This window comes from Papio anubis, chromosome 16 (assembly GCF_008728515.1).
Source record: "Papio anubis isolate 15944 chromosome 16, Panubis1.0, whole genome shotgun sequence".
NCBI lineage: Eukaryota > Metazoa > Chordata > Mammalia > Primates > Cercopithecidae > Papio > Papio anubis.
The window spans coordinates 20,446,892-20,460,012 of NC_044991.1; the positions used below are offsets into that span (position 1 = coordinate 20,446,892).

General features: G+C 56.6%; 1 protein-coding gene across 7 annotated transcripts; it reads left to right on the forward strand.

The window, feature by feature from the left end:
* The first annotated feature begins 1,291 nt into the window (after positions 1-1,291).
* CASTOR1 (cytosolic arginine sensor for mTORC1 subunit 1) lies at positions 1,292-11,884 on the forward strand. Of its 7 annotated transcripts, none has more exons than XM_017945230.3 (9): positions 1,313-1,617; positions 2,224-2,294; positions 3,461-3,648; positions 3,734-3,866; positions 4,070-4,196; positions 4,652-4,765; positions 4,929-5,011; positions 5,101-5,195; positions 10,874-11,879. In XM_017945230.3, the coding sequence occupies exons 1-9, from the start codon at positions 1,505-1,507 to the stop codon at positions 10,958-10,960; spliced, it is 1,011 nt and encodes a 336-aa protein (XP_017800719.1). In that variant the 5' UTR covers positions 1,313-1,504; the 3' UTR covers positions 10,961-11,879. The 7 variants fall into 7 exon arrangements, with proteins under 7 accessions (XP_021777147.1, XP_009215344.1, XP_017800719.1 ...); XM_021921454.2 differs by having other exon boundaries at positions 1,346-1,617; positions 4,073-4,196; positions 10,874-11,877; XM_009217077.3 differs by lacking the exon at positions 10,874-11,879 and adding an exon at positions 5,351-5,934 and having other exon boundaries at positions 1,346-1,617.
* Positions 11,885-13,121: the final 1,237 nt, after the last annotated feature.

Consider the following 13,121-nt stretch of genomic DNA (forward strand, 5'->3'; position numbering starts at 1 on the left):
ACTATCAGGGTAGGCCACCCCACTTCCTGCCTCCTTCCCCTCAGCCCTGTGGTTTCCCACTCTGTCTGCACCTGCCATTGATGAGATGGGCTCAGCCTTTGAGAGGCTCCTCCTTCCCCTAGTCCTCCAGGGGATAGGCCAGGATGTGGTGGCTACACAGTGTCCCACAGGAATGTGTCAAGCCTGAGAGTCCAGGGAGGAGGCTTAGCTTGGCTTCCATCTGCCTGTGGTGGGGGCTCCAGAGCAGGCAGAGGGCCTGCTCAGGCCTGCTGGGTCCCAATCAGGCCTGAGGCCTGCTTTAATTTACTTGGTTCAAAGCCTCACATCTGAGGCCTCAGGGTGCTCCGGGCAGACAAGGGTCCCCTGGAGCATTATCGGCCCTGCATGGAGCCAACATGGACATGCTGATGCCTGCTCAGCCTTGGGGTCTTCTTAGACCTGTGGGGGCCTGATAAGATCTGGGGTGTCTGCCAGTGCTGGGGGCCTCCTTGAACCTGAAGCAAGTTTAGATGTGCACAGGCCAGTTAATGGCTGCAGGCTTTGGGGCTCAAGTTTCAGGCTTGAGGTCTGAGTACTCACTGAACCTCAGCTGCATGGGCCTCCCCCACCAAAGTTTGAGCACTGGGCATCACTGGCTCAAGCACTTTTGGGTTTTGTTTGTATCGAGGGACCTCAAGTCTTAGGCCTTGGCCACCTCCAGCCCCCTAACCCAAAGTATGTCGCTCAGGCAGAGGTGGCTAGAATTCTATCTCTGTGTGTCCCTGGCGGGGTGCCTTCCATTTTGAAAGTTGGATGAGAGGAACAAGTGGGGCTACCAGGCCAGGTTTCAACTTGTCAGCCCCCTCGCAAGCGGGGAAGGGTAGGTATCAATCGCAATCTTGTGCTGGCGGCCCTGCCCCCTGCAGCCACCACAGGCAGGAGAGGGAAAGGTGCCCGGTGGACGGCGCTGCAAAGCCGACCTATGCCTCTCATCGCTCCAGGGGTTTGGGGCAGCGTTCTGGTCCCAGCCGAGCTCCAGTTCGTTTCGTGGTCCTTCTGTCTTAAGGACCTCAATCATAAAACCCACGTGTGTGCCAGAAGGACAGAAACGTCCCCTAGCCTCCTGGATGCTCCCACCCGCTGCGCAGCTGGCGTTCCGCGGGAAGGGCGGAGCCCAGGGAGGGGGCGCGTCATGGGCGGGACCTGGAGGAGTCAGACGGGGTGGGGTCTATCCCCCAGCCAGTGCTAAAAAAGGCGGAGGCGTTCGGGCGGGGCGGTCTCGGTGTGCTGGAAAGCGGTTCTGGTATTAGGAGGAGGCGTGACCACCCAATAGGCTTCTCTTCCCGCGGGGCGTGGCCGTCAAAGAGCTGGACGCCGCGCCTGGCTGAGCGAGTCAGCCGCGTAGCGGACGGCGTGGACTCGGCCGCGCAGCGGCTCCTTTAAGGCTCGGGCACCACCCCCGCCGCCCCGCCTCCCGCGCGGCCTGGGTCTAGTTTGCGGTGGGGTCGGGTCCGCGCTAGCCGCGATGGAGCTGCACATCCTAGAACACCGGGTGCGGGTGCTGAGCGTCGCCCGTCCGGGTCTCTGGCTCTACACCCACCCGCTCATCAAGCTGCTCTTCCTGCCCCACCGCAGCCGGTGCGCGCCCGGGTTCGGGAGCGCAGATGGGGGCTGGGGGCTCTGCTGTCGCTCCGGGCCAGGGTCGGAGGATTAGGATCGCCGTAAGGCAGGCAGGCAGGCGGGCGGGAGCGGGTGGGGAGGGCTCTCCCGCTCCGGCCGCCATCCGGCCTGGGGGACCACAGCCTATCTGGCCCCGTGAGGCCCCCTCCGAGGGGCAAAGCGCAAACAGCCTGGGATGCGCAATGCTTAACTCAGTGGTGTCAGATGTGGGCATTCCTACCTGATCACTCCGGGGAGCTCCTTCCAGGACACCTCCCTTCAGGTCAGAGGGGCTGGACTAGGGGGTCCAAGGTCCGACGCCCCTAAGGCTGTCGCCGCGGGTGTGAACCTCTCCCCCCTCCAGGAGTGGAGGGGTGGAAGGCTCCTGGAGAGGTCGGGAGGCCGGAAAGTAGCCCCCAACCCCAGAGATGGGCCTAACATCCCATTGCCCTGGAAATTAAAGGCCGAGGGGGCAGGAAGGCGCCGGCCCGGGGTCGCGGGGGTGTCTGGGGCAGATAGAGAGACATCCACTCGCAATCCCCAGTTCTCCACACCAAACTGAAGATGCTCCCCACTCCCAACCAGGTGCAAGTTCTTCAGCCTGACGGAGACCCCTGAGGATTACACACTTATGGTGGATGAGGAGGGCTTTAAAGGTGGGGGCTGGTCTGGGGAACGGGAGTACGGGAGGGGCTTGTCGCGCTCCCCTTCTGTAGGGTTCTCACCAGTTGCTGGGATCCATCCCACGAGCTTAAGCCTTAAAAGCAGATATGTCAGGGTTCGAATCCTACTCCACCACTCCTTGGCTGTGTGCCCTTGAGCAAATCACTTCCCCTCTCTGAGCTGTTTTCTCTTATGTAAAATGGGTATAGTTCTGGTTCTGATAAACAGGGTCCCATGAGGGCTTTATAAACTCAAAACCACTGAAGGGCACTCAGCAGTCTTAGGCCTGCAGGAGGGCCTCTGTTATGATTCCAGGCAAGTGCTGCTGTTAGAAGTCCCTGGGTATGATTTCCTCCTGGTCTTATCTCCCTGGTTTGGGTCACCTCCTGCCCTGCTGGTCTGGGAACTCCAGGAGTCCGAGGGAAGGAATGCAGGAGTAGGCAGCCATCTCAGGGGAGGGTCCTGGAGGCCTCCTGGCTGTGCTGGGGTGAATAGCAGCCACCCAGGCCCTGGCCCCTGCTCAGGACTGGACGCCAGCCTGGGCCCTCCCTGGGCCCTGGAGCTGACGCCTAGCTCCTCCTTCTGCTGCTGGCCCGGCCCATCCTCACAGGCTTGGAGTCTCAGGCGAGCTAGCTGGAGCTTGGCCTGTCCCCCTGCTCCACTGCAGGCCTTAGTTTCCCTGTTTTTACTTCAGGGAAGTCTGGGTCTGCAAAAGGGGAAAAGGCAGTCCCCCAGCCAACCTGATCTGCGAATGCCCCCTGGTGGTGCCCTGTGGTATAAAGCTTCTGCTAACCCACGGAAGACACGGTAGTGAGGTACATATTGTCGTCCCATTTTACAGATGAGGAAACTGAGACTCAAATCATCTGCCCCAGGTCACAAGACAAATTAACAAAGCTGGGATTTGAACCCAGGTCTGTCTGAATCTGAACCTCTGATCTTAAGTGGGAAGTTTCAATGCCACCAGGCCAGCACTTGAAGCCTTTCTCAGTCTTTGCACACATAGGGACTTCAGGAGCAGAACTGGGGGGAGACAGCCCCAGCTTGCAGACCTGCCCTTACCTTGATGGAGCCCAAGGCACAGAGAGGGAAACTGAGGCTCAGAGAGGGGCAGGGGCCAGCCTTGCAAACCCTGACCTGACATGTCCCCTGCCCACAGAGCTGCCCCCATCTGAGTTTCTGCAAGTAGCTGAGGCCACATGGCTGGTGCTGAACGTGTCGTCTCACAGCGGTGCGGCAGTGCAGGCTGCTGGGGTTACCAAGATCGCCCGCTCGGTCATCGCGCCACTGGCCGAGCACCACGTGTCTGTGCTGATGCTGTCCACTTACCAGACGGACTTCATCCTGGTGAGTTTCCTGCTGGTGCTGATGCAGAGCAGGGTGGATATAGGTACCTGGGAGCCCATGTGATGTGCCATCTGCTGTGGCCCAGGTGCGGGAGCAGGACCTGTCCGTGGTGATCCACACGCTGGCCCAGGAGTTCGACATTTACCGCGAGGTGGGCGGAGAGCCTGTGCCTGTGACGAGGGATGATTCCAGCAATGGCTTTCCCCGCACGCAGCATGGTGAGGGCCGCCCTCTGACACCTGGACTTGGGCAGGGCCTCCTTTTCCCACTGGATCCCTTCCCTTGTAGGCCGCAATGGGGCAGGAGGACCCTGGCCAGTTCCTGGATAACAAGACCCGCCCCTGGCCCACGCCTCTCCCTGGCTGGCCACCAGGGGGCGCCCCAGCCCACGGTCACCTTTTCACCTGCTGCTGTCCTCCAGCAGGGCTCAGCCCCACGGTGCATCCCATCCAGAGCCCACAGAACCGCTTCTGTGTCCTCACACTGGACCCTGAGACGCTTCCAGCCATCGCCACCACCCTCATAGATGTCCTCTTCTACTCGCACAGGTGGACCTTGGAACTTCATCTTTGTCCTCACGCCACTGTTCCCTACACTCTGTCCCCCCACCTTCCACCCATCCATCAGTTTTGCAACTCTCCCTTGTCCTCTCTTGGGATTCCTGGCAGCCCATGACACTCACTTGTGCTTCAATGATGTTCGGGGAAGGTTCTTGCCCCAAAGCTGGATCTCTTTCCAGTGGTGTCCTCTGAGCTGTGCCCTGGTCTGGCCCTCTAACCGTGGGGTCCTTTGTTTTTGGCACAGGCTGGGTTCATTGTCCTCCCCTATCCCCACCCACACCTTCCAGAGGGCTGGTCCCTTGGGCGGGTAGCAGAGACAGCAGAGCCTGCCCAGGCCACCATGCCAGCTCCTCCCCAGGGTTCTGGAGGCTGATCGGGGTCCTCCAGCAGGGGCAGTAGGCTGGGTGCCTGGCAGAACCCCTAAACCTCCCATCCCTCCCCAGCACCCCCAAGGAGGCAGCCTCTAGCAGTCCTGAACCCAGCTCCATCACGTTCTTTGCCTTCTCCCTCATCGAGGGTTATATCTCCATTGTCATGGATGCTGAAACACAGAAAAAGTAGGTGACCCCTGACCCTGGGTGGGCCCCAGGCCCCAGCCAGTCCAGGCAGGGAGGAGGTGGGGCATCAGACTTTGAGGTCAGCAGGTGTACCTGTCCCAGAGCTCATGGTCAGGCAGGGGTGGATGGGGGTGCCCTGCCCATCACCCATCTCCCTCCCCAGGTTCCCCAGTGACCTGCTGCTGACCAGCTCCTCAGGGGAGCTGTGGAGGATGGTGCGCATCGGCGGACAGCCCCTGGGCTTTGGTGAGGGCCGTTCCCGGTGTTGGGGGGTTGGGGAGTGTCTGGGGAGCAACCGGCATGTGCCACATGTGCCCCTCCTCCACCACCCTTAGATGAATGTGGCATCGTGGCGCAGATTGCGGGTCCCCTGGCAGCCGCTGACATCTCTGCCTACTACATCAGCACCTTCAACTTCGACCACGCCCTGGTGAGCACCATGGGCTGGGGCTGGGGGAGCTCCTGAGGGGAGAGTGAGGCCCAGAAATGTGGGCGGCCGAAGGTAGTCTCAGCTGGGCCAGGAAGTCAGGGGTGGCCTTGGTCAGCTTCTGCCTTGACCCTTCCCTCCTGCCCACCTGCCCTCAGGTGCCCGAGGACGGTATCGGCAGCGTCATCGAGGTCCTCCAGCAGCGGCAGGAAGGCCTGGCTTCCTGAGTCCCATGGGGAACAGAGCAGCCACCCTGCTCTCCCCTCGACCCAGGCTTCCAAAGACTTCTCTAAAGCTATTTCCTTAAGCTCCGGAATGAGCCCCCTGTTCTGCCGGGGACCCTCGTTCTGCTCTCTGTATGTAAGCTGCGTGCGGGCACCGGCTTTTACGCAGACACCTGTGTGCACTCGCAGGTGGAGTGGGCAGGTGCTAGCCTGACTGCGTGTCTGCCCACACAGGGGAACACGGTGCTCGGGGCTTAAGCCCCCAACCCATCACTCCCTGCGCGGCCTCGGCGTTTGCACAGTCCCTGCCTGAGGCCCGAGCCACCCCCCTCAGCCTTCCTGGGCCAGCTGTCCCCCAGACAGGGCCCTGACCTCTGTTCTGCCTCTGGTGGGGTTGCCTTCCCTGGCCAGGTGAGTCCTGACAGTGCCTCCCCCTCTGGGGCCGCCGAGAAAAGCATTTTGACAATCTCTCTCTCTTCTGTTTTTATTGACTTGTTAATAAAGGACTTTGTAGTGACTGGGTTGGGCTACGGTCCTTGGGGGTCCCCTGGGTCTGAGTCTTAGCCATGGCTCCACCTCATGGTCCCCTCTATCCGAGGTCTTGGTCTCTCTCTGTGTAGCTGGCTGGGGGCCGGGCTCACCTGGCTTCGCCTCATTCAACTCTCACCACAGCTCAGTAAACTATCACCATTTTCCAGACGAGGAACCGAAGCTTTGAGAGGTGACATGACTTAGCCAAAGTCACATGATTCCCATTCCCATGCCTGCCTTTGAAATCTGGGCTGTTCCCAGATTTCAGAATAGCTTCCAGATAGCCCAGAGGGTTCTGAACCTGGGCAGAGACTCCCAGACCCTCCTATCTGGGGAGTCTCCCAGCTTTCCCTGTCACTGTGGATATAGCCAGCCTGCTACGAAACCCACCAAGGAGGGCCCAAAAGCACTTTTCTTTCTTCCAGCCCGCTGCCTGCTTTCTTCTAGCTCACTGCCTGCTTTCTTCTGGGCCTTGCCTGAGTTCTGGCTGTCCCTCTCGTTGGCTAAGAGATCAGTCGGTTCTTACCACTAGGGCTCTCCTGGAGTCACTCCTAAGGTTCAGGGCCAGGAGGACAGGATAGGGACCTGGAGGCCACCTGGAGCCCGCTCTGTCCTCGGGGGCCGCCACCCTGCTTGGTGAGGCTGGGATCCTGCCACGGCCTGATGAGGCCCCACAGATGCCCCAGGGAGACTATCGGGTACCCTCAGCCCAGACCCGCCCATGCTCAGGCAGGGAAGAAGGGTGTGACTTCTGTGTACTCAGAGGTCGTGGTGGCTCCTCAGAAAAGCCAGAACAGGGACAGGCCTCTGGCAATGCGCCCGCGCTGCTCCTGGGGACCAGGGGTCTGGGGCCTCGGGCTGCAGATCACAGGAGCCAAGAGCACAGCACAGCCTGGTGAGTGAGCAGCAGGGGCTGCCTGGGCCAGCCCTTCCCTCCAGCCTCAGTTTCCCCGTGTGCATGGAGACCTAGGAGACAGCTCCTTCAGGAACATGGGGAAGGGGGCATTTCTTTGGAGTTTTTTTTTTTTTTTTAATGGAGTCTCGCTCTGTCACCCAGGCTGGAGTGCAGTGGCGCAATCTCAGCTCACTGCAACCTCCACCTCCTGGGTTCAAGAGATTCTCCTGTCTCAACCTCCTGAATAGCTGGGATTACAGCGGTCTGCCACGATTCCAGGCTAATTTTTGTATTTTTAGTAGAGACAGGGTTTCACCACATTGGCCAGGGTGGTCTTGAACTCCTGACCTCAAGTGATCCGCCTGCCTTGGCCTCCCAAAGTGCCACGCCAGGCCAAGTTTGTCTCTTGTTGGGGGGGGGAGAATTGGGGGGGTGAGAGTCCCAGTTCCTCTCTTTTGAGGGTCTCGTGTGGGACCTGGCTTGGGGGATGTCTGGGCTTGAGGTGGGGGCTTCAGAGTCAGGATTCTTGGGGGCTGCTTAACCTATAGCTAGCGGGCTCCCAGCCCCTCATCCAGCCCTGGGGGTCTCACCATCTGTCTGTCTGCCTGTGAGTCATTGCCTGGTTTGGTGTTCCTGTCACCCCGGCTCACCAAGGGCCTCAGGCCTCTCTTGGGTCCCTCATACCAAGTTCCAGCCTGGCCTCGGCTAGTTCTTGGGGTTGTCCAGGCGGCTGGCTTGGGTGAGGGGCCACGGGCACATCACTGCGGGCTGCTCTGACTCACACACAGGCCTGAGGTCAGTGTGCCCGTGTGTCTCTGCCACATACCCGTGTGTCTGTGTGGAGGATTTTTAGCTCCTAGATAATAGGGTCCTTAGGGGTCACTGGGCCGGCTCTTCGCCTCCAGCAGGCTACAGATAGGGCCATCTTCCTAGGAGTGCTGGGGAGATCATGAGAGCAAGCTGGGCTCATGAGCACAGAGCTTGGGAGGTGTCCCAGGGACACACAGGTGAGAAGGTGGGGGGCGCCTTCCAGGAATGTGACCCTGAATCTTACACGCAGCTGATGCTGTGTGTCAGGTCAGACAGACTGACCTTGAGCTCTGTCAGGTTAAGGTGGAGACACACAGAGCTACCTCGTTGTCCCATCCAGGCCCCCAGAGAGTCCTGGGGCACAGAAAGCTGGTCTGGTCAGCCTGGGTCTGGGGTTGGGCTCCATGTGGGTCATTCATAACCGAGGTTGGCAGCACTCTCTGGCACGCAGCCAACATCCTGCACCCTGGGAGCTCTTGGTCACCTGTCCACATCAGCACAGGCTGGGGAGCCGAAGTGCCTGTGTTCATAAAGATGGCAGCAGGTCCCAGGGAGGGGCCTGCCCACAGTCCCTCAGGGAGAGGGAAGGGGCTCTCAGCCCTCCAACTACCAGCCTAGTGCCCAGCATCTGCAGGGAGGATGTGGGCCTGGGTGGGTGGGGACGGGAGATGAGGAAACCTCAGCCAGGCAGAGTCAGCGGCTTACTTCCACCCTTTTTCATCTTCCTGCCAAGACAGAGGAAGTGAACTCCTAAATTCCCCTCCTCTGAAATACTGGAGCAGAGATTCAGGATTTAAAGTCCTCATCTCCCTCCCAGGCAGGCGGGGCCGCCGGGTCCCGTGCTTGCCAAATGGTTCCACAGCTGGCTTTTTGGTCCTCTGTAGAGGTGAGATGAAACTGTATGTGCTCTTCATCTTCCTCTGGGATCCAGGATTCTGCCCAGTGGGAAGGGCCTGAGCAGGAGGCAGGAGAAAGGGGAGAAAGGAGTAGCAGGGGACGCTGAGCTATCTGTGGCTGGCTTACTGAGCAAGCACAGGGAAGCCGCTTCCCTCATTTGCCTGTACGGGAGGGCAGGTGTTGTGCTTGGTTAATTCACATCCATACAGTCTACATGTTGCTTAAGGAGAGGCGATATGTTCTGAGAAATGCATCATTAGGCGATTTGGTTGTTGTGTGAACATTATAGAGTGTACTCACACAAACCTAGCTGGGATAGCCTACTACACACCTGGGCTAGCTGGGCTAGCCTGTTGCTCCTGGGCTGCAAACCTGTACAGCATGTTTCTGTAGTGAATACTGTAGGCAGTTGTAATGCAATGGCAAGCGCTTGTGTACCTAAACATAGACAAGGCACAGTAAAAATGCGGTATAAAAAAAGCATAACCAGGTGTGGTGGCTCACCGTGTAACCCCAGCACTTTGGGAGGTTGAGGCAGGAGAATCATTTGAGCCTAGGAGTTTTACCCAGGTGGAGACCAGTCTGGACAGCATGGCAAAAGCCCATCTATACAATAATAATAATAATTTTAAAATAACTGGGCATGTGGCTCACATCTGTAATCCCAGCAGTTTGGGAGGCTGAGGCGGGTGGATCACGAGGTCAAGAGATTGAGACCATCCTGGCCAACATGGTGAAACCCCTTCCCTACCAAAAAAAAGTAGCTGGGTGTGGTGGCACGTGCCTGTAGTCCCAGCTACCAGGGAGACTGAGGCAGGAGAATCACTTGAATCTGGGAGGCGGAGGTTGCAGTGAGCCGAGATCACACCACTGCAATCCAGCCTGAGTGACAGAATGAGAGACTCTGTCTAAAAAAAAAAAAAAAAATGCTGGGCATGGTGGTGTGTGCCTGTAGTCCTAGCTACGCAGCTACTCAAGAGGCTGAGGAGGGAGGATCACTTGAGTCCAGGAGTTGAAGGCTGCAGTGAGTTATGATCATGCCACTGCACTCCAGCCTGGGCGACAGAGCAAGACTCTGTCTCTCAATAAATTAATTAATTATGAAAACAGTACACCCACCGGGCGTGGTGGCTCACGCCTGTAATCCCAACACTTTGGGAGGCTGAGGTGGGCAGATCACGAGTTCAGGGGTTTGTGACCAGCCTGGCCAACATGGTGAAACCCCATCTCTACTAAAAATACAAAAATTAGCCAGGCCTGGTGGTGCACGCCTGTAATCCTAGCTACTCAGGAGGCTGAGGCAGGACAATTGCTTGAACCCGGAAGGCATAGGTTGCAGTGAGCTGAGATCACACCACTGCATTCCCGCCTGGGGGACAGAGGGAGACTCCATCTCAGAAACAAAACAAAACAAAATAAAAAATACCGGTATAGGACACTTACCATGAATAAAGCTTGCAAGACTAGAAGTTGCTCGGAGTGAGTCAGTGAGTGAGTGGTGAGTGAATGTGAAGGCTTAGGACATTACCATACATTACTGTAGACTTGATAAACACTGTATACGTAGGCTACACTAAATTTATTAAAAATATTTTTCTTTCTTCAATGATAAATGAACTTTCACTTACTGTAACGTTTTACTTTGTAAACTTTTATTTTTTTAAATTTTTAACTCTTGTATTAACACTCAGCTTAAAACACATTGTACAGCTATACACAAATATTTCTTTATATCCTTACTGCATAAGCTTTTTTCTATTTTAAAATTAAATTTTTAAAAACTTTTTAAACATTTTTGTTGAAAAACTAAGACCAAGCTGGGCACAGTGAGTCATATCTATAATCCTAGCACTTTGGGAGGCCAAAGCAGGACTACCTGAGCCCAGGAATTCGAGACCAGTGTGGGTAACATGGCAAGACCCCGTCTCTACAAAAACTAAAAATTAGCTGGGATACTGTACACACCTGTGCTCCCAGCTACTCAGGAGGCTGGAGTGAGAGGATTGCTTGAGCTCAGGAGGTCAAGACTGCAGTGAACTGTGCGTGTGCCACTGCACTCTAGCCTGGGCAACAGAGCAAGACCCTGTCTCAAAAAATAAAAACAAAAACCCACCAAAACTATGAACAGCACGCACACACTCACACACTAGCCTAGGTCTATACAAGGTCGGATCATCCAGACATCACTAGACGACAGGAACCTTTGAACTCTATTATAATCTTATAGGACCACCATCATATATGTGGTTCATCATTGACAAAAATGTTATGCGGTGCATGGCTGTATATTCAACACATGCTCTTGTTATTCCTGTTTTACCCAGGTGGACATGAAGCACAGAGAGGTGAAGTGCCTTGCCCAATGTCACACAGCTGGGCAATGCGGAACCAGAATTCCAAAAGAAGGTTAGGAGTCCCCACAGGATCCTGGGGAGTTTCCTTGGGCAAAGAGACACTTTAGCTGAACCCTGAGGGACAGGAGATTTTGCAAGATCCCTTGCAATCCCAGCTGTCTGCGTCGGTGGCCGGTTGTCTGCTGCTGGTGGCAACAGATGTGTGGGCGGGCACGCGAGGCCTGGCCCTGGCTCCTTCCTGACCCGGGGCTGGCAGGGTGGGTATGTTGGGCAATGGCCGTGGTTTGCATCTCACTTTCTCAGGCAAGCCCCGGTACTGGGGTTCCAGAGCCAGGCTGCCTCTTATGGGGTACCCAGAGCTGCCTTCCCGGGGGTTGGTCATGGTGCCATGTGGATGGGTGTGCTTCATGGGTGTGTGTGCTGCCTGGGTGACTGTGCTGCAGGGGTGTCTGCAAGCTGCATGGGTGTGTGTACTGCATGGGTGCATGCCGCTTGGGTGTGTGTGGACAGCATTGCCTTCGCAGTGAGTGCAGACCTCTGTGTATACGTGTCTACAGATGAGTCTGTTTTGGCAGGAAGGTGCGCATGTATGTGAGACAGTTTACACACATGTAGAAGTGACGGTGTGTCCTGGTGTGGGTGTGTACTCAGACCTCTACTGGAGGTCTGGCTGGCTGTGGCTGTACATGTATCTGCTTACATAAGAACACTGGCTCCCTTTCTGCATGTGTGCCTGCCTGCATATATACGGCTGTATGTGTCTGTGCATCTGTGCATGTGTGTACACATGTGAGTGTTGGTGGGGGGGTCTGTGTGTCTGCAAGCCTGTTTTTCTATGTGTCAGGGCTGGTTTTGTATGTTTGTGAGAGTATGTGCACATGGAGGCATCTTCCATTTTTTTTTGTTTTGTTTTTTGAGACAGGGTCTCACTCTGTCACCCAGGCTGGAGTGCAGTAGCACGATCTCGGCTCACTGCAACCTCTGTCTCCCAGGCTCAAGCGCTTCTCCTGCCTCAGCCTCCTGAGTAGCTGGGATTACAGGCACGTGCCACCATGCCTGGCTAATTTTTGTATTTTTAGTCAAGTTAGTCACCGTGTTAGTCAGGCTGGTCTCGAACTCCTGACCTCAGGTGATCCACACTCGGCCTCCCAAAGTGCTAGGATTACAGGTATGAGCCACAGCGCCTGGCCATCTTTCACGTTTTTGTGTTCACACATGTGCCCGTATGTACCCTCTTGTCTGCTTCTCTACCCTGAACCCACATGCCCTCAGGCCTCCCTGCCTCTCCCTGATCAGGGGACATTTGCTGCTGCACTGCCACCTCCCCCAGTGCTAGCTCCAGTGCCCAGCTCTCAGAAGGCCCAGCTCCCCTGCAGTCACCAGTACCCTCTACCTTCCACCTTCCTGCCCTGGATCCCTCAGCCTTGGCCTCTCCAGTTTCCCTCCTATCCGCTCCCTCCTCTCCTTCTCTGTCTCCTTCTGTCTGTAGCCAGAAGCATGCCTGCCCCTCCTTTCTGCCCACTGTGTCCACAGCTGCTCAGCCTGGACTCTGCTCAGTCAGCCTACCCCGACACAGAGCCCCCGCACCCTCCCGGCTCTCCAGCCCAGTGCTCCTCCCCAGTCGGCACCCCATGCTTTCCAGGGACCGGATTCAGCCATGGGTGTCGTCTCCTCTGTTGCTGCCTTAGACTCTCCGCAGCTTCTCTGCCTCAGTCTCAACCCTAGTGTGTCCTCTCCCTCCCTGATCACAGCCTCCTGCTCACGAGACCTGCCTTTGAGACCTCCCAGCCTGTACCAGCTTTCCGGTTGGCACCTCCCCATGCTTGTTCTCTCCCAAAGAGGAAAGCCGCCCTCCCAGCTGCCATCAGGCCATGTCCTAAGCCAGCATGCCTCGGCCTTTGCAACTTAAGTGAGGCTTTTCTGTGTCTATGAATAAGAGCTCTCAGATAAGTGCACAATAGGCAATAAAACAGGAAGAGCCAGGGGAGGCCCTTGGACTTTCTCCTGCCCCCTTGCCGTCTGACTCACTGTCTTCCAGCCCCCTTGGCTTTCCTGGGGTAGTTGTGTTTTTCAACTCTGCCTTAAAAAAAAATTTTTTTTTAATTGCAGTGAGCTTCACATAATATATAAAACCAGCCATTTTAAAAATGACTAATTGGCCTGGATGCCAAGCCTGTAATCCCAGCACTTTGGAAAGCTGAGGTGGGTGGATCACTTG

Bases quoted from the DNA above. Each gene is read 5' to 3' on its own strand.
- CASTOR1 (XM_017945230.3), top strand. From the start codon at position 1,505: ATGGAGCTGCACATCCTAGAACACCGGGTGCGGGTGCTGAGCGTCGCC. The intron at 3,867-4,069 runs GTGAGGGCCGCC...GCTGTCCTCCAG, and splicing joins CTTTCCCCGCACGCAGCATG to CAGGGCTCAGCCCCACGGTG. The intron at 4,766-4,928 runs GTAGGTGACCCC...CTCCCTCCCCAG, and splicing joins GATGCTGAAACACAGAAAAA to GTTCCCCAGTGACCTGCTGC.